Source organism: Sus scrofa, chromosome 14, assembly GCF_054392235.1.
Source record: "Sus scrofa isolate SSC_HxYL_T2T_F1_AM1 chromosome 14, Sscrofa_HxYL_maternal_Yorkshire_Landrace_v2.0, whole genome shotgun sequence".
Taxonomy (NCBI): domain Eukaryota; kingdom Metazoa; phylum Chordata; class Mammalia; order Artiodactyla; family Suidae; genus Sus; species Sus scrofa.
The window spans coordinates 52,925,606-52,945,264 of record NC_139396.1 but is presented as its reverse complement, the minus strand read 5'-3'; the positions used below and the strand labels follow the sequence as shown (position 1 = coordinate 52,945,264).

Below are 19,659 nucleotides of genomic sequence, written 5' to 3'. Positions count from 1 at the left end.
AGGTCTTGATGGCATGAGGGCATATTCTTAAGGATGAATTAACAACTATAACCAGGAAACATTCTCATACTCCCACTTACCCTGCAGACTGACATCTGGTTTGTTGTAAGTGTACCAGTCTTGTCTGAGCAGATAACGGAAGTGCAACCAAGGGTTTCCACAGAAGGGAGACTTCGAACAATGGCATTTTTCTTTGCCATTCTACGAGTTCCAAGAGCCAGGCAGGTGGTAATGACAGCAGGCAGGCCTTCAGGAATGGCTGCTACAGCCAGGGCCACTGCAATTTTAAAGTAATAAATAGCACCTCTGATCCAGGAGCCTCCATGAACCGGGTCATTGAAGTGCCCAATGTTTATGATCCAGACTGCAATGCAAATAAGGGAGATGACTTTGGAAAGCTGTTCCCCAAACTCATCTAGTTTCTGCTGGAGGGGTGTTCTCTCCTGTTCCGTTGCTACCATTTCATCCCGGATCTTGCCAATTTCAGTGTTAACTCCAGTTGCCACCACCACTCCCATGGCTTTGCCAGCTGCTATGTTTGTACCCTAGGACAGAAGCAGAGAACTGGTTACAAGATTAACACATACCCAACTTAATATTGACTGGTAAACTCAGATTTGTGTGGATTTTGAGGAAGACGTGCAGGTTCTCTCACCACATTCCAAAAGGCCTTTCAGTGGCTACTATTCAGGCAACCAGCCATCCAACTTTGATGACAAGCAAAGTGTGGTACACCTCTCCCTGCCTCCGCGTGAAATGAGAATGGTACCTACTCATTTCAAAGCAGTCTGCACTGGCCCACTGGAATTTCCATTCATAACACTGAGCTTGGCTTACAGACTAGCTTTGGGCTGGAGTAGTACTCTAATCCCTGTGTACCCAACCTGCCAAACTTCATACAGCATTCAACCCTAAGCATTCTCCGCCTCTGGATCCAACAACTTAACCTCCCCTACTTTTATCACGCATAAGAAGGGCAAGCAAGACCATGGGCTACCTTTCAGAACCTCCACTCAAGCATTGTATTCAAAGATCAACATAACCAAGTGTAAGGGTTCCCTCCTTGCCCCATTTTATTAATTCCTAGTGTTGCAAGAATATGGCTTATTTTCACTGTAGCTCTATGGTACTTTTTTACTTACTGTGGGTGGGGTTAGGTTCCCATGCTAACCCACAAAAGTCCACTACTTGAAATATCATTTTAAATTCTAAACAAACAAAACCATAAATCTCCCAACTTCTATTTCAAAAAAATTTAACAGAAAAACTTTAGTGGTACGAGTTTTACTTTTCACCCAGACTCACCAATTATTAATGATTTGCCACATCTGCTTTCTCTCTAAACACATACCTTTTCATTGTGAACTATACACAGCTATCATCCACATCGTTTTATAAACATCCCTTTTGAAGCAAACCTTTCCCAAACACATCTACTATTCTGTGTTTATAGATCAAGAGTTTAAAGATGTTTGGGAGTTCCCTCTGTGGCACAGTGGGTTAAGAATCCAACTGTAGTAGTTTGGGTCACTGTGGAGATGTGGGTTTGATCTCCCATCGGGGCAGTGGGTTAAAGGATCCAGCGTTGCCACAGTTGTGGTGCAGGTTGCAACTGCCACATGGGAATTTCCGCATGTCATGAATGTGGTCAAAAAAAAAAAAAAGACATCTAGGTCACACATTTCGCCATTACACATCACTGAATTTTTCTGACAGCTGAGGGTGACCATGAAGTGGAAAAAGAAAAAAAACAAACAAAAAAAAACCTGTAGAACTTAAAACTCTGAAGACTATCAAATGTATTTTTATTTGGAGACAAGTACTTACAGAAAAGAGCATGTTCTTCTTATCTTGGTTGACAGCCCGTGGGTCAGGGACAGGGTCGGTGTGCTTGATGACAGAGACAGACTCACCTAAGCAGTTGGGATAGAGAAGGTTTGTTCAGATGTGTGCAGTCTATACCTAGAACCTTAGTACCCTCATCCACTCATACCACCACTCACCGAAAAGGACAAAAAGGCCCAATTCATTCAAAAGGGCAGAAACTAGTAAAATTCAGTAATAGAAAACTAATTTCAGAGGGAAAAAGGCAAAATAAAGGTATTTAATTTTGAAGTAAAATCCTAGTCAAGTAACCTTTATTTTCTTGAGTAACTGTTCAAATTTAGTTCATTTGCAGGTATCATTTTATACTCTAATATTGTGAATGTAGATCTGTTGTATACTTACATATACACACACTCCAATACTTTAAAAGGTGAAAGTATATTTACTTTTAATGAACAAACAAGATACACCACATGAATACTGAGAATCATCCATCGGAAAGCCTCTTTTTGTTCAATAATGCTGAAGATGAGAAATGAAAACACTGGTCTAAAAATATCTGCATACACTAATAAGATCATTCTTATTTCAACAAAACAAAACAAAAACACCGGCAATAAGGAGTTGCACTAAAAAGATCACATGGTATAAAAGACTACTTCTTAGAACTTTCACAATGACTTGATGAATTTGGTTGCAACTTAACATCACTTAAGAAATGCAGCTGATCCTTGAACAACTGCAGGAGTTAGGGAAGCCAGCCTTCTACATAGTCAAAAACTTGCATAGAACTTATAGCTAGCTGGCCCTCCATATACACAACTTCCCTGTATTTGAAGTTCTGCATCTGGTATAGGCAGCACTATAGTATCTACTACTGAAGAAAAAAAAAAAAAAAATCCACATATAAGTGGACCTGTGCAGTTCACACCCATGATGTTCAAGGGTTAACATCAGGTTGAGTGATGTGAAATATATATAGTCCCAACTGTTAGCTTAAATTTCAAGCAGCAAATTTCACTCTCAATATTTGACTAAAGAATCTGGTTCTTCAATCTGTGATTTTTAAACAAAAAAAAAAAAAAAAAAAAAAAAAACATTTAAGAAACTCTATGGAAAGTTTTAAAACAGTAATTATTTCTGTTAACATGATATGAAAATTTCGTACACACAACCTGATCAATTCCTTCCCTGCCATCTCATGGCTTAATCAGCTTCCAGGTCGTTGCTGCTAACAGGAATTTCAATAGGTAAGCTATTCATAAAGAAACAATAAAAACTGCAGAGCTCAAGCTACTCACATGCCTACCGCTGTGGCATTATTTGCTTTTCAAAATTAATCATCAGATAAATCTTGATAATCTTAATTTTCCATTTACTCTCTATTTAATTCAGGTTAGCATTGTTTAAATTAATCTTCTGACCACCTTACTTCCAGTTAATATGAACCCTCCACCCTAGACCGTGCCTTTATCAAACAAAAACGGGAAAACATTCCAAACAATCCCAAATCTGAGTGTGCAAACTCTAGGTGTAAACATGCACCATTTGAGGGTGCTAACTTTTGTTAATCGCACATCTGATTATTGAAAAGTGTATCAGATGTGAGATTAGCATTCCAGGAGTCTATTTTTCCTGCCTAGAAAAAGAACACTAAGTAGGTAGTTCACTTTCCACAAAATGGACAACAACATTACTTCAACCTAAGAATATAAACTCTGCTAATGAAGCAATTTGTAAACTTTTTAAAAAAAATTTAAAATGTGTTTTAAGATCAAAACTAACTTTTAATAAAATTAAAAGACAAATAGGCCTTTTGAAATGAGCACCAATTCTGTTTTTTTAAATTTATTTACTTATTTTTTTGTCTTTTGTCTTTTGGGGGCCGCCCCTGCAGCATGTGGAGGTTCCCAGGCGAGGGAGGGGTCTAATCGGAGCTATAGCCGCCGGCCTACACCAGAGTCACAGCAGCGCCAGATCCGAGCTGGGTCTGCGACCTACAAGGCTTATGGCCACGCCAGATCCTTAACCCACTGAGCGAGGTCAGGGATTGAACCCACAACCTCATGGTTCCTAGTCGGATTTGTTTCCACTGCGCCATGACGGGAACTCCTATTTTGTTTTTATTTTGTTTTTAAATCATAGCTTTACCCCATATATCAGCAAAATGCCAATAAAGCATTAAGAAATACTATCTCAGAGAGGATGAAGATGGGATACCGTAACGGGATAGTGGGGCAGGAGTCCACTGAATTGTTAGGTGCAATCTGAAGAAGCCTTCACACAATAGCCTTCCAATACAGAGTAATTTACCTGTGAGAATTGACTGGTCAACTCTTAGAGTAGTAGATTTGATGGACGTTAATCTTATATCAGCAGGAACTTTGTCACCAACTAATTGGGGAGAAAAAAGGCAGCCAAAATAAGCAACTTTTGCAACCGCATACATAAGGATCAACCTGTCTCAAAATCAAACACAATTTCTAAAGAAAATAAACAGCCTATATACAGCATAAGTATATACAATAAGCAATATAATCAACTTATCCTCAGGGTCATAGAAAGTCTTTTGCTGGATAGATACGAGACTTGAATTACAAAAGAAGGAAGAGAATAATGATGCTTGGGCAAACAGCTCTAAGTACATATTTTATTTACATTCTATTTACACATACACACACAGACACACACAGCGTGATGAGGGGGACTGAATTGTACAAGCCATGATTTATTCCACTGGGAAAGCTAAATTATCAATAGGAAACACATGCCTCTTTAAAACGATGCTCAATTAATCTCATAGTGGAAAAGGCAAGATAAAACCAGACAGAGAAATCACTTTTTTAGCCACACCCATGGCACACAGAAATTGTCAAATCAGGGATCAAACCTACACCACAGCAGTGACTCAAGTCACAGCAGTGACAACGTCAGATCCTTAACCTGCTGAGTCATAGGAGAACTCTGGAGATTATCACTTTTAAACTATCAAATTGACAAAGGAATTAAGAAAAATGCATCAAGTTTGAAAGCATGTATAGAACCAGGGCATCTTATACAGGGTGACTATAAGATATGGGTATTTTAGTATTTAATAAACAAAACACAACAAAAACCAGAGGCACAAATCACTTAGAGGCAAGTGCATGAGCAAACATTAATGAAAATTCTGTTAGTACACTGCTAACAAGAGCAAACTGAACATGTCACTAAACATATCATATAACAGAAATGGACCACTTAGTATTCAACTAGGTGTCCAGACTTTCTGACCACCCTATATATGTTGCTGAGTATGAAGAAAAAAACTTAAAAAATCTCTAGAGGAAAAACTGGCAATACATACCAAAATTGCAAAGCACAATTTTTTCACCGTATAAATTCCACTATAGACAGGCTCACAGTATGTGGTTAGTTTTTTTATTAGCAGTAGAAAAGAGACAACTCTATTCCAACTAAAGTGAAAATTTTCTCTAAGATATACTGTCCATTAAGTGGGAAAAACATGAGTGTGAAGCATCATGGATATGGAATTCCACTGCTAAGAGGAAATCCTCTGGGATGGTGTGACTGGTAACGCTGGGGAGCAGGGCATGAGTGGAAGGAGACTTTTCACCCTGTACCCTTTGGTACTTTGAAATGTGAATGATCAGATAAATGAATAAACTTCTTGCATAACCTCTAGAAGATCTTTAGGACAAGTGAGTCTTCTTTTCTGGCGAAGAGTTCCTTTAAAAACTCTTAAAGGGACCACATCTCAGCCCCTTTCCTTGATATGTCTGAAGTAAATGCCACAATGCAGACACAGGAACAGATAATCCAATGTTTCACATGCATCTTAAGAAAAATGCCCAGCATATTGTAGGTATTCAAATACTGTTTGTTGACTGTGTATACTTCAGCACCAAAGCAACTGGACAGTAAAAATAAGTGTGTACAATAGCTTTCCCTGACTTTAGAAGTCTTATGAAGGGACAGCTAAAAGTTAGGACAAATAAGCATGGTGCCCCCTAGAACTGTATATGATATTTTAAATAATTTACCAGACTTACCCTACCATACTGAAGTGGAACGCTATCACTAGTAATATACAAACTGGCAAAACAGCCATACTGTTCAAGAAGTAGCTTTATTTCATTAATTCAATCTTCAATTTGGTTCCGATTTTTCTGTATTTCAGAGCTTTTAAATTCAGGGAGGGAATGGTCAGATATTTGAGCTCTAATTCATGCAACAAACTAATGATCTACATAGGAAATGTGGTCACAAGGTGGCAGAGAAAGAGACTGTCAATATATAATCTCAAGAGGCAAAGATCATCCTTGCATTTGACTGCAGGGACACATTAAGTTAAGGTGAAATTCCTGCTGGAAATGCTTATGCAACAAACAGCAATATTCATGAGTGAAGAAAAAAGAACCTTTCATTTTAATATAATTCTGTTCACACTGCAATAAAGTAACCATATCCTAAACTTCAGTGATCTTCACAGATAAAATACTGCAGCAAGATGAAATTTTAAAACTTAAAAAAACAAAAAAAAAAACAAAAAAAAAACAACTTTTACTACATTAGTTCTGGCTCTCATAATTAACTTGATCCCAAATGACCTTGAACATGAAAAGAATACAAGTTCAGAGTTCCCGTCGTGGCACAGTGGTTAACGAATCCGACTAGGAACCATGAGGCTGCGGGTTCGGTCCCTGGCCTTGCTCAGTGGGTTAAGGATCTGGCGTTGCTGTGAGCTGTGGTGTAGGTTGCAGACGCGGCTCGGATCTGGCGTTGCTGTGGCTCTGGTGTAGACCCCAGCCTGGGAACCTCCATATGCCACAGGAGCGGCCCTAGAAAAGACAAAAAGACAAAAAAAAAAAAAAAAAAAGAAAAAAAAATTAAATTAAATTAAAAAAAAAAAAAACAAGTTCAATGAGGAGCATATGAACCCTAAATGGAAAAATTATCTAAAAATGTTCCTTTGATGTCTGAGGCAATTTCTATCATGATACTAAAGGAACAGAAAACTTGTAACATGGTACAGAGGTCCCCACAGTCTCTATGCACATCACTTTAACAATACGTACCAGCAATCTACAAGGAGAACGTTTCGTTTTATACTGAATCTCTTTCTTTTTTTATTTTGCTTTTTAGGACCATACCCATGGCATATAGAGGTTCCCAGGCTAGGGGTCAAATGCCACAGCTACAACAATGCAGGATCCAAGTTGCGTCTGTGACCTACACAACAGCTCACAGCAACGCCAGATCCTTAACCCACTAAGCAAGGCCAGGGATCGAATCTGCAACCTCATGGCTCCTAATCAGATTCGTTTCCCCTGTGCCATGATGGGAACTCCTCTTTCTTCTTTTTAAACAATTTCATATATAAGCCTAGACTCATACTCTCATATACCTGGCCACAATTTAATTAAGGCTAGCAAGTCTGATATTCAAATTTAGAATCCAGGAGTTCTCTGGTGGCTGAGCTGAGGATCTGGTGGTGTTCCTGCTAGAGCCTGGGTCATATCCCTGGCTAAGGAACTACTGCATGCCACAATGCGCCCCCACCCGCCAACCAAAAAAAACCCAGAAAGACCTGAAAATAAACAAATAGAAAAACCAAAAAACTAAGGATCCAACAGTAGTATCCTGCTATATACGTTGCTGTGTTTCAGTGAAGCTCAGAGGATTGGAAATGAATGAAAAATGTGGTTTTTTTTTTTTTTTAGGCAGTAAATATTGAGATTAAAAATTCTTTCCTGGTACACAGTAAACATATAAGCTACTAGTTTAAGATGGGATTGATACTATATATACAGCATTTAAAACTATATTTATAGGAGTTCCCTGGTGGCTTAGTGGATTAAGGATCCAGCATTGTCACTGTTACGGTTCAGATTCCATCCCTGGCCTAGGAACTTCTGCATGCTTTGGCCAAAAATTAAAAAGAAAAGAAAAAGGACGCAGGTTTGATCCCTGGCCTCACTCAGTGGGTTAAGGACCTGACATTGCCGTGAGCTGTGGTGCAGGTTGCAGACTTGGCTCGGATTCTGCAGTCGCTGTGGCTGTAGCATAGGCTGGCAGCTACGGCTCTGATTAGACCCCTAGCCTGGGAACCTCCATTTGCTGTGGATGTGGCCCTAAAAAGACAAAAAAAAAAAAAAACCCAAAAAACAAAAAGTAATATTTATACTGGCATTACAAAGAAACCAGCTATTTTTTCTCCTAAAAGTTTATTTTAAATAATAAAGGCTGTCTTTTTGCTGTACAAATATTGTATTATATACATTTAATTAGTGGTTAAATATTTAGGAATGAATCAAATGTAAAATCCTCATGGAACAAGTGACTGGAAAATTCTTAAAAGTTAACCACAAGTTTTTCTCAACTTTTCTTCCATCCTGTAACAGTCATTCTAATTGGGAGGCAATTAAATATTTAGGAATTAAAAGGTGAACTGAGGGCCTTTTTCAAACTACAGAATCTCAGGACCCGCTTTTTAAGAGTCTGGTTCAGTGCATCTGGGGTGGAGTCCCCAAGAATCCTTTTTTTTTGGCAGGGGGCAGGGGGTGGGGGGTGCGGGCACGCCCACAGCATGCAGAAGTTCCTAGGCCAGGGATCAAACCTTTGCCACAGCAGTGACAATGCCAGATCCTTAAATACTACACCATCAGGGAACTCTAAGAATTCATATTTTATTTTATTTTTTTATTTTTTTTAAATTTTTTGTCTTTTTGCTATTTCTTTGGGCCGCTCCTGCGGCATATGGAGGTTCCCAGGCTAGGGGTTGAATCGGAGCTGTAGCCACGGGCCTACACCAGAGCCACAGCAACGAGGGATCCGAGCCGCGTCTGCAACCTACACCACAGCTCACAGCAACGCTGGATCCTTAACCCACTGAGCAAGGGCAGGGACCAAACCTGAAACCTCATGGTTCCTAGTCGGATTCGTTAACCACTGCGCCACGACAGGAACTCCAGAATTCATATTTTAAAGTTCTTCAAACACACTAAAAACTTAATACAGATTTTTCTTTTCAAAAAGCACAGATCCCATGAAGGGCCTGTTTAGAATATGGGTTGTTTCTCATTTGCTAAGTGTGCCATATCTCTAGGCCGGGAAGATCCTGTATCTCCCAACACTTGGGAAATACACTACCTTAAAGTTTTACATTTACTTACACTATAAACTGAACTCTTGGGGTTCCCACTGTGGCTCAGCAGGTTAAAACAGGACGTAGTGTTTATGAAGATGCAAGCTTGATCCCTGGCCTCACTCAGTGGGTTAAGGATCCAGTGTTGCTGCAAGCTGCAGCATAGGTCACAGATGAAACTCGGATCCTGTGTTGCTCTGGCTGTGGTGTAGGCCTCAGCTGCAGCTCTGACTTCATCCCTAGTTCAGGAACTTCCATATGCGGCAGGTGCAGTTGTAAAAAGGAAAACAAAAAACAAAAAACCCAAAACTGATCTCTTTATGGAAAAGTACCTAAATAGCATAAATACAAACTGCTCTTAAAAACTTGCCCAATTTTAGCATTATTTAAGCTCACACCGTCTAATATCCAACTCATGTCCTCATTTCAGACAGCTAGAAGTAAAAGGAGTCTTGTCTAAGGAACTTCAGTTAAAGAAAGACTTCCTCTAACTTACTCTGTGACCCTGCTTTGTGCATTTTGTTTGTAAGAGTCAATTTAGGATTAAGTCTATTTGGAAGCAGATTCTCCAAGGAAGTAAAAGATCCATGAAAGCAAAGATTCAATGAATACTTTTCAACTAGGATATAATTTTCCTTTGTCTGTAGGCTTCCGTGAATTTCAGACAGAGGGTTTTGGGCCTGAGGAACAGGCAGCCCGTTCTGCTAATCACATTCAGTGATATTTCCCTGATGGGGCATGTAAATGCCCGTAGGGCAAGTGGTAGTGGAAAAATCTTACTCTTGCCAAGGGGATGCTCTGCAATTTCTTCCTCCATAAATTTTCTTGAGTTCAGGTGGTGTAATAAAAGAAAAAACTTTATAAGTGACCTACTATTTATTTAACACTTGACGCTTTTTTCAAATTCAGCTCTTTTCTCAAGTCTGTAGCTCTTTAAAACCTGCTATTGCAATACAAATTTCCACTCCGAACAAATTCCTCAATGTACACTTTATGCCAGGTTACCAAGAATGCAAGTAAGTCACTTAAAGGAAATTATTACTTAGCCACATTTTAAAACCAAACAAAGGCAAACTTTTTTTTTTTTTAAACCATAAAACATAGAAAGGAGTGTTTATAAAGCAGGATACTTTAATATTCTTTATACAACATTACATCAAAAATACTGATGTTAAAATGTGCACTACTCAAAAAAAGCACCCCCTACCCCCCACACTTTTGCTTTTTAGGGCCACACCCAAGGCATATGGAAATTCCCAGGCTAGGGGTCAAATTGGAACTGCAGCTGCCAGCCTATGCCACAGCCACAGCAATGCAGCATCCGAGCCGTGTCTGCGACCTACCCACAGCTCACAGCAACACGAGATCCCCAACCCACTGAGTGAGGTCAGGGATCAAACCTGCACTCTCATGGATACTACTTGTTGGATTTGCTTCTGCTGTGCCACAATGGGAACTCCCCAAAAAAGCCTTTTTAAAGTTGGTTACATGTAGGGCCACAGGTGTGGCCCTAAAAAGCAAAAAGAGAAAACTACATAAAAGAGCAGAAAATTACCTCCTAAATACCACTACTGTCTCTGAGGAAAAGCAGGCCGTAATAGAATTAATTAACCTAAATTATTTAAATATTTAACTATGACTCAAACATTTTCACTGTTTCCAATTTGAGTCATAAATTTTGTAGTCAGGATGAAGAAATGAAATTCTTCACTTGAGAAGCCCTACTTGCCTACTTAAAACTATTTCCAGGCCTCAGGGTGAGCATGGAAGGAACATTACATATTGCCATAGTATATACTACATTTGTTCCCAGTCTGATCTTTTTCCCTTTCTTTCTTTTTGGTCCTGCCCCTGGTATGCAGAAGTTCCTGGGCCAGGGGTCGAACCCATGCCACAGCAGTTATAATGCCTGATCCTTAACCCACTGAACCACAAGGGAATTCCCCCAATCTGGTTTTTTGAAAATATGAACTATGACTGAGGCTCATCTTTTAAAAATGCAAATGTCATGTTCTTTAAAATCTTTCAACAGCTTCTTTCTACTAGACTTTATTTATTTTTGTCTTTTTTTTTTAATCGAACCTACATCCTCATGGATAATAGACTTGTTAATCGCTGAGCGATGGGAACTCCTTATTTTTGTCTTTTTAGGGCCACACACCCAGCATATGGAAGTTCCCAGGCTAGGGGTCAAATTGGAGTTGCAGCTGCCTGCCTATACCACAGCCACGGCAACACCAGATCTGAGCCATGTCTTCAACTTACACAGCAGCTCATGGCAACACCAGATCCTTAACCCATTGATCAAGGCTAGGGATCAAACCTGCATCCTGCATCCTCATGGATACTAGTCAGATTCTTAACCTGCTGAGCCCCAGTGGGAACTCCTTTCCTACTAGTCTTTAAATTTTAGTATCCTAACAATGGTTTATAACACTCTCCATGACCCAACTGATGCTTTATTATTATTTTTTTTAATCACTTTCCCCTCCCTCTAAGCTTCAACCACAAACACAGTTTCTCAAAGTCCTTTCTGATTCCTCACACCCTCTAACACAAAGAGCAAGGTTTTCATTGAACTTCCAAGATTAGGGTGGTATCCCTTACAATGTGCCAACAGAAGCTGTCCTTTCCTTTCCTAACATACATCACGCTACATATTTGATGTGTTCTCCTCACTAGACTCAAAAGCTCCACAAAGGCAGAGTCATTTAGCTCACCACTGATTTCCTAGGCCCTAGTATTGTAAAGGTACAGAGTGGTGTCAAATAAAGGAAAGAAGTACCTCCTCACATTATTTTCTTTAACCAACAAGTACCAGAAACTTATAATATCACCAGAAAAGATAATTATCAAGTTTTTAGAATGTCACGAAGCTAGGAACAACGAAAAAAAGCAGGATCCAAAGGGATCGTAGACTTGGGAGTTTCTGTTGTGGCTCAGTGGGTTAAGAACCTGATTAGTATCTATGAAGATGGGGGTTTGATCCATGGCCTCTCTCAGTAGGTTAAAGAACCGACGCTGCCAAAAGCTGCAGTGTAGGTCATGGATGCAGCTCAGATCTGGTGTTGCTGTGGCCGACAGATATGCTCCAATTCAACTCCTAGCCTGAGAACTTCCATATGGCGCAGGTGCGGCCCTAAAAAGACAAAAGACAAACAAAAAACTGCAAAGAGATCTTAGACCTGATTGAGCTTAATGAGGTCTAACAGTGATTGCTGATTAAATTCTACATTTAGACTAAAAACAGAAACACATGCATGCTAGTAGAGTATTAGAGATACAGCGGGGAAAGAGAATGCGTGACAAAGACTCAGAGATTTTAGCTGGTAGGGCAATTAAGATCCCCAAAGGGTGACGGAAAAGGTCTAGAATATCAGCCAGACTCCATTTATATTAACTGCATTCAAGTCTGGGCACCAAAGAAGGCCATCAAGATAGTAAAGAGTTCAGAAGTAATTACATGAGCAACTGAAATAGCTAAGACTAACTTGGAAATAAAAATGTTAGAATACACCACACACTTACAACATCAGACTCCTAGTTCCAATAAGAACTGCCACACACTTCTGGACAAGTTACACGCTTCTGGAGTTTTGGTTACCTTCCTCCCCCAGCTCTAAAAGGCAGACGAATTTATTCTCAACTACCTAACAGGCCATCATAGGAAAAAAGAATCAGACATTTATGTGCCTCCAAAGCAAAAAACCTAACATATAGAACAACTATATTTTAGCTCCTTCTAAGGAAAATTTTGTAATAAAACTGACATAATATATAATAGCTAAAAAAAATTGGCATAGCTATTCCTAGGCAGGCAAGTTTCCAGTTACTAGAGGTGGAAGATAACCAGCTCATTAGATGCTGTAGAGGCAGCCCATTACTCACTAGGCAAGGTTAGAGTATACAACAGCTTGAATACCCACGGATATAAATTCCTCTTTATTACAAAAGAAAAGTATACTTTAAATTTTTTTTTGTCTTTTTAGGGCCCCACCCATGGCATATGGAAATACTCAGGCTAGGGGTCTAATCAGAGCTATAGCTGCCGGCCTACGCCACAGCCACGCCAGATCCGAGCCGCGTCTGCGATCTATAACCACAGCTCACGGCAACGACAGATCCTTAACCGACTAAGCGAGGCCAGGGATCAAACCTGCAACCTCATGGTTCCTAGTCAGATTCGTTACCACTGTGCCACGATGGGAACTTCTGAAAAGCATGCTTTTTTTTTGGTTCTTCTTTTTTTTTTTTTTTTTTTTTTTTTGCCATTTCTTGGGCCGCTCCCACGGCATATGGAGGTTCCAAGACTAGGTAGGGGTCGAATCAGAGCCGTAGCTGCCAGCCTACGCCAGAGTCACAGCAACGTGGGATCCGAGCTGCGTCTGCGACCTACACCACAGCTCATGGCAACGCCGGATTGTTAACCCACTGAGCAAGGGCAGGGATTGACTGCAACCTCATAGTCAGATTCGTTAACCACTGCGCCATGGTGGGAACTCTTGAAAAGCATGCTTTTAAGATGAAAACCCTTCCCTCACTCCCCTCATCCAAACAGAGTTGTTAACAGTATTTATCATCTATACCTCTATGAATCACACTTACTAAAACTTCATTGAAATAGGAAAAAAAAAACCAAAAAACCCACAAACCTCTTTTTGCATTAATATATACTTATCTGTTGCATTCTTTTTTGTTTTTTGGCTGTACCTGCAGTATGCAGAAGTTCTCAGGACAGGGATCGAACCCGCACCACAGCAGCCGCTGCAATGACAACGCCGGATCCTTAACCCACTGAACCACCAAGGAAGTCCTGATTACCTTTTCTTTTCTTTTTAGGGCCGCACCCGCGGCTCTGAAAATTGCCACTCTAGGGGTTGAACTGGAGTTGCAGCTGCTGGCCTATGCCACAGCCACAGCAATGCCAGATCCGAGCTGTATCTACAACCTATACCACAGCTTGCAGCGCCAGATCCTTGACCCACTGAGTTGAGGTCAGGGACCCATATTCTATGGATGCTACGCTGGGTCCTTAACCTGCTGAGCCACAATGGGAACTCCCCTGATTACTAATTCTTAATCTTCACAATTCTAGGGAGGGTATTGATTGTCTTCATTCATGAGGAAAATGAAGCACAGAAGGCTAACTTGCTCAAGGTCACAGGTGTTTCACAGCCATACTGCAGACAGACCGAATTAAATCAGTCACCATTTTCAAGGCTATCTAGCTGTTTCTAATTTTCCTATTATGATGTCACACGGTAAACACCTTTGTGCACTTGATTACTTCTACGGTAAAGATTCATAGAAAGAATTTTCCTACAAATATATTATACTTCCATCAAATTTATCTCCTTGCCAATTCCCCACAGACTCAAACTTATATTTTTCTGAGCACTGTTAACACCAAATACTTTATTTTTCAAAATTCTTTTATTATCTTCAAAATAAAAGTTGTTTTATTTTTTATCAGTTAAACGTGGTGATCTTGGTGGTTTTGTGTCGCACCTAGGAAATGTGCTCCCTATACCATGCGGTTTCTTCTACCAAATTTCCCCAAAATCTTAGAGCAATAAGGATAGAAAGGTTGGCACTTACTGGTACTGTGACTTACCACTGGGTCACATGAAGAAGGGAGGAGGTGGAGGTGATTACAGGAATTAGGAAATGCCAGCCCATGAAATTCAGGTCAGGCTTCAAAATCAACTGGTCCATCATGATCTGATTGGGGAAACCTTTCTGAGTTTTCATTTCTCAGGGTTCTTCATGTCTTAGTTACTCTCAGTGCTGAATAAAGGGCCCTAGGTCTCTCTGCTTCTAAAACATCCACAATGACTTCTGTTTTACACTATTTGATATTCTGCATATATGTAAGTTCTTAGGACTAAGAACGTAGGTCTCTACAAAACAGAGATCTAACTTACAGGAACAAGTAAAACAGTGATTTTACTATCTGGTTACGGATGGCTCAGATCTACACCTCTCACCAGCCCTGTTTTCCCATTCTTCTCTACATGGGGGAAAAGGCAAAAGCAGACAGACCTTATCACCTTATTTACATATCTTTGCTTCTACTTCTCTGAACTATGTTTTATCATTTTAAGAATGGTGAAAACTGCTTACTCTTACAATGTCCCAACACTATGCAAATTGCTTAGCCAGATAACATTTTACTAATTATACTGTTTAACTGTAATTGGTTTTTCACATTTTGAGATATAAGCCAACTTGTAACACTATAAATTTAAGGTTCACAACATCTGATACACACATAGCGAAATTATTACAATTTCCTACAGTTAACTACAATTGCTATAGTTAATACCTACCACCTCTTACCAACTTTCGAATATACAACACAGTTTTATCTTACATTCCCATAACACGTTTTTCTCATAGCTGGAATTTGTACCTTCTGACCACCTTCACCCAATTGCCCGACTCCCTGCCCCTGGCAACCACCAACCTGCTATTTCTAGAAGTCTGCTTTTTGTAAAGATTTACATGTGAGATTACAGTATTCGCCTTCCTCTGACTTATTTCACTGAAGGTTCTATCCAGTCATCGCCAATGGCAGAATTTCCTTCTTCTTTTTCTTCTATTTTGGCTACCTCATGGCATATGGAGTTCCCCAGCCAGGGATCCAAGCCTAAGTTGCAACCTATGTCTAAGCTGCAGCAACACCAGATCCTGCAACCCACTGTGCCGGGCCAGGAACTGAACCTGCATCCTGGTGCTACAGAGATGCTGCCGATCCTGTTGGGGCACAGCTTCTAGGATAACTCCAGAATTTCCTTCATTTTTATGGATGAATAATATTACTGTGTCTGTCTTTATCCACCGATGGATACTTAGGTTCTTACCATGTTTTGCCTATTGTAAATAATGCCTTAATGAACACAAGAGTGTAGTTATCTCTTCAGGAGAGTGATTTCATTTCTATGAATATACACCCCGAAGTGGAGGTGCTGGATTATATGGTATACAGCTACACCTCAGAGAGATTGTGGGCTCATTTCCAGACAATCCACAAAAGCAAGTCACACAGAAGATATGTTTACACTACACTGTAATCTATTAAGTGTACAATAGCACTGTCTAAAAAAAGTATGTACCTTTATTTAAAAAGACTTTATTGCTTAAAAAAAAGCCAATCAACTGAGCCTTCAGTGAGTCAATCTTTCTGCAACAGTGATATCAAAGACCACTGATCACAGACTACCATAATAAAAATAACAATGAGGAGTTCCTGTGGTATGGGGGCTAAGGATCCACTGTTTTCATTGCAGAGGTACAGGTTCAGTAGCTGGCTGGGGAACCTCTAAAAGCCATGGGTGCAGCCAAATAATAATAACAATAAAAAGTTGGAAATATTTCAAGAATTACCAAAACGTGACACAGTGACACAAAGTGAGCAAATGCTGCTGGAAAAATGTCATCATTGAGATTTGCTCAATGCCACAAATCTTAAATTTGTAGAAAATGCAGCATCTGCAAAGCACAATAAAACTAGGTATGCCTCTAACTTTAAATCTTGACATGGATTTCTGGGAAGAAGGGCAAAAGAACCCCCTGAAATTTCACACAGGATTCTGAATGTGTCTTTGGGGGAAAGAGTCCATAGAGTTCATTAGTTCTTAAAGGGACCATGATCTAGAAATAATTAACTACTGCAACAGAGCTTTGCTTTACAAAATGTGGTCCACCTAGGAGCTTGGTAGAAATACAAAATAATGAGGTCCCTCTCCAGATCTAAAGATTCACAATCTATACTTTAACAAAATTCCCTGGCACATGAAGTTAGAGAAATAGCTCTAAATAGCTGGCCAAATCTGAAACCCTGTTTTTGTTTTATTTATTTTTATTTATTTATTTATCTTTTTAGGTCCACACCCAAGGCATATGGAGGTTTTTTCCAGGCTAGGGGAAATAAGGCTGCAGCTGCTGGCCTACACCACAGTCACAGCAATGCCAGATCGAGCCTTGTCTTTGACCTACACACAGCTCACAGGGATCAAACCTGCATCCTCATGGATCTTAGTCAAGACTCATTTTCACTGAGCCATGGTGGAAACTTTTGTTTGATTTAAAAACAGCCTTTGAGTCAAGGATGATTTTTACATTTTGAAAGGTTTAATTAAAAAAAAAAAAAAATTAAGGGGGGAGGGTCCCCTGGTGGCTCCAGTTCAATCCTTGGCCTGGGAACTCCACATGCCACAGGTGTGGCCAAAGGACAGAAATAATTGATTAATTAAATTAAAAAATAAAAACTCCCAACCAACAACAAAAAAATTAAAAAAAGTTTTTTCCCCCTATAGAGACTGTTTTGGGCCCTCAAAACCCAAAATATTTACGAGGTGGCTCTGGATCAAAAATTTGCCAACCCCTCTGCTCTACAGCACAGAACTGACTTTTCTGATATTTTTGTTAGGAATGTCAACAAGTATGGATTCGGTTTTTTTTAAGATTGGAGCAGTGAGGCGGCTCCAATCTTGAAAAAAAAAGAGAGCAAAAGAAGTCGACCTGGTCCCAGGTATACACATGATATGACGTTATCTGAATCACGTATCTTTTAGAGCCAGAAAGTGCCTTAAGAGTCTACTCCAATTACTTGATTCTGTAGGTTAATTTACTTTGTCCAGTGTTATACAGAATTAGGATAATACAGTTTCTTACATGACTTAGTCATCTTTCTATTTTACAACTTTGTCTTTTCTTCAACAGCTTTGAAACGCTACTTCATATGTTACTAAATTTCATTACTGCAAGATGATCATCAAAAGTAAAACTTTTCTTCCCAAAGGTAGTTAATCAAGTTTAAGAATTATCTTTTATTAAATAAATCTTGAAACTGCTGGCACTACTGCTGAACATTTATTTATTTTGTCTTTTTAGGGCCACACCTAAGGCATATGAAGTTTCCAGGCTAGGGGTCGAATCAGAGCTGTAGCTGCTGGCCTACACCATAGCCATAGCAATGCCAGATCTGAGCCAAGTCTTCGACCTACACCACAGCTCATGGCAACACCAGATCCTTAACCCACTGAGCGAGGCCAGGGATGGAACCCACATACTCATGGGCACTAGCTGGGTTCACTATCGCTGAGTCACAGTAAGAACTCCTGAACATTTATTCTTCACTTTAGGAAATATAAAATCAATTTCTTTAGAATTTAAACAAAGCAAATTCCATTTTATGTTGAGACTGTGTCATTTCTATCACTTACATAATCTTAAAAAATGATTTACCCCAGAGTGTACTACAAGACAGAAGTCATCTGAGGATATTTATGGCCTTGTGCTATTCATCAACTCTACGTTACCAAGATACATGAAGTTTGTTTTCAACAATCCAGAAAACAGTGGCCTTGAGAAATCAATAATACCCTTCCATGTATACAATGAATGAAACCTCCCAAATTCTAAAGACTTTTATGAACTTTATAGCTTGATTCACCTTAGCATTCAGAATGCTTAAAACACTGATGTTCATTTCTTACAAAATTATACTTGATATTACTTTTGGTTTTCAACCATCGAGAGAAACATTTTCCTGGCATTAATATAAAATTACTGTGGCTTCAGAAGATGAACATATGAGTAACTGTCTCTATACTTTCACTTGCCAAATCAATTTATCGCCTATATTGTAGATACTTGTAAGTCATTTTCTATGCATGCTTATGCAATGTCTCCTTGGAAAGGTTATTAGCCAGTATAGCAACATCTAAAATATAATTCCCTATATCTTCCCCTCAAAAAGCCACCCAGTCCAGTCTTTGGCAAGTTCAGCAGAATTATCCTATCAGATGTCTTCCAGAAACTAGCAAAAAGTTTATTATCTGAAATTAGAAGATAATTCTTACATCCAAATAATGACTACAAAAGGTTCTCTTTCTTTCTGCAAATAAATCAACAGCATACTTACTTTCATCTTCAAAATTGTTCACAATATTTCCAGTTTTTCAATTCATCAGAACCTCTCATATTCAATTTCATAATTGAAACAACAGTATAAAAGCTACCATGTCGAAGAGCACAATTCATGCCATTTATCCCTTTAGGCCATGTAGAGAATAGACTTTGACAAGAAATAATTTAGATCCACACTTAGAACTGAAGTTCATTTCTATAGTTTCATGGAACTGAACTACTGGGCTAAACTAAATGCTAAATTGCATTTACATTATCTAGATAACTAATCTAAATAAAAGCAGCAGTTAAAAAGCTTCAACATATAAAAAAACCAATATATTAATGAAAAGTTTCAGAAAGCTGGGGGGAAAAAAGCTTCAACATATATAGTCTTAAAAGTCTTAATAGGGAGTTCTCTCTGATGGCCTAGCAGGTTGAGGCTCCTGCGTTCTCACCACTGTGGCTCTCGTTGCTGCTGTGCGGCATAGGTTCAATCCCTGGCCCAGGAATTCCCACATACTGCCTGTGTGGCAAAAAAGAAAAAAAAATACAAAAAAAAAAAAAAAGAGAGAGAACCTGAAATAAATGTTGCAACTCTCATTGAAAAAAAAAAAAAAATCTTAATAAAGAAGTTCTCTGCCACGGCACAGTGGGTTAAGACTCTAAACTGCATCAAACGATGCAACAAGGGATTAATCTCTAAAATATACAAACAACTTTCACAACTCAACAGCAAAAAAACCCAACAACCCAATCGAAAAATGGGCAAA

At 39.3% G+C, this 19,659-nt stretch overlaps 1 protein-coding gene and 1 long non-coding RNA gene across 8 annotated transcripts in view; one reads left to right on the top strand and one right to left on the bottom strand.

Moving 5' to 3' along the window:
* The window catches only part of LOC146396561 (uncharacterized), a 191,751-nt gene extending 173,744 nt beyond the window's left edge, over positions 1-18,007 (top strand). The window contains exon 2 of the long non-coding RNA XR_014827385.1: positions 13,276-18,007. This is a non-coding gene — a long non-coding RNA (uncharacterized LOC146396561). The remainder of the gene's footprint in view (positions 1-13,275) is intronic.
* Positions 1-19,659, bottom strand: part of ATP2A2 (ATPase sarcoplasmic/endoplasmic reticulum Ca2+ transporting 2) — a 70,246-nt gene that overhangs the window by 24,760 nt on the left and 25,827 nt on the right. For 3 of the 7 annotated variants that reach the window (XR_002338285.2, XM_021072075.2, NM_213865.1), the window contains 3 exon segments: positions 4,141-4,221; positions 1,828-1,913; positions 81-545 (listed from right to left, as the gene is read on the bottom strand). Coding sequence is in view for 4 of the 7 variants with exons in the window: in XM_021072075.2 (XP_020927734.1) it covers positions 81-545; positions 1,828-1,913; positions 4,141-4,221 (632 nt within the window). In the remaining 3 variants the exon portion in view is untranslated. 7 annotated transcript variants of the gene reach the window in all.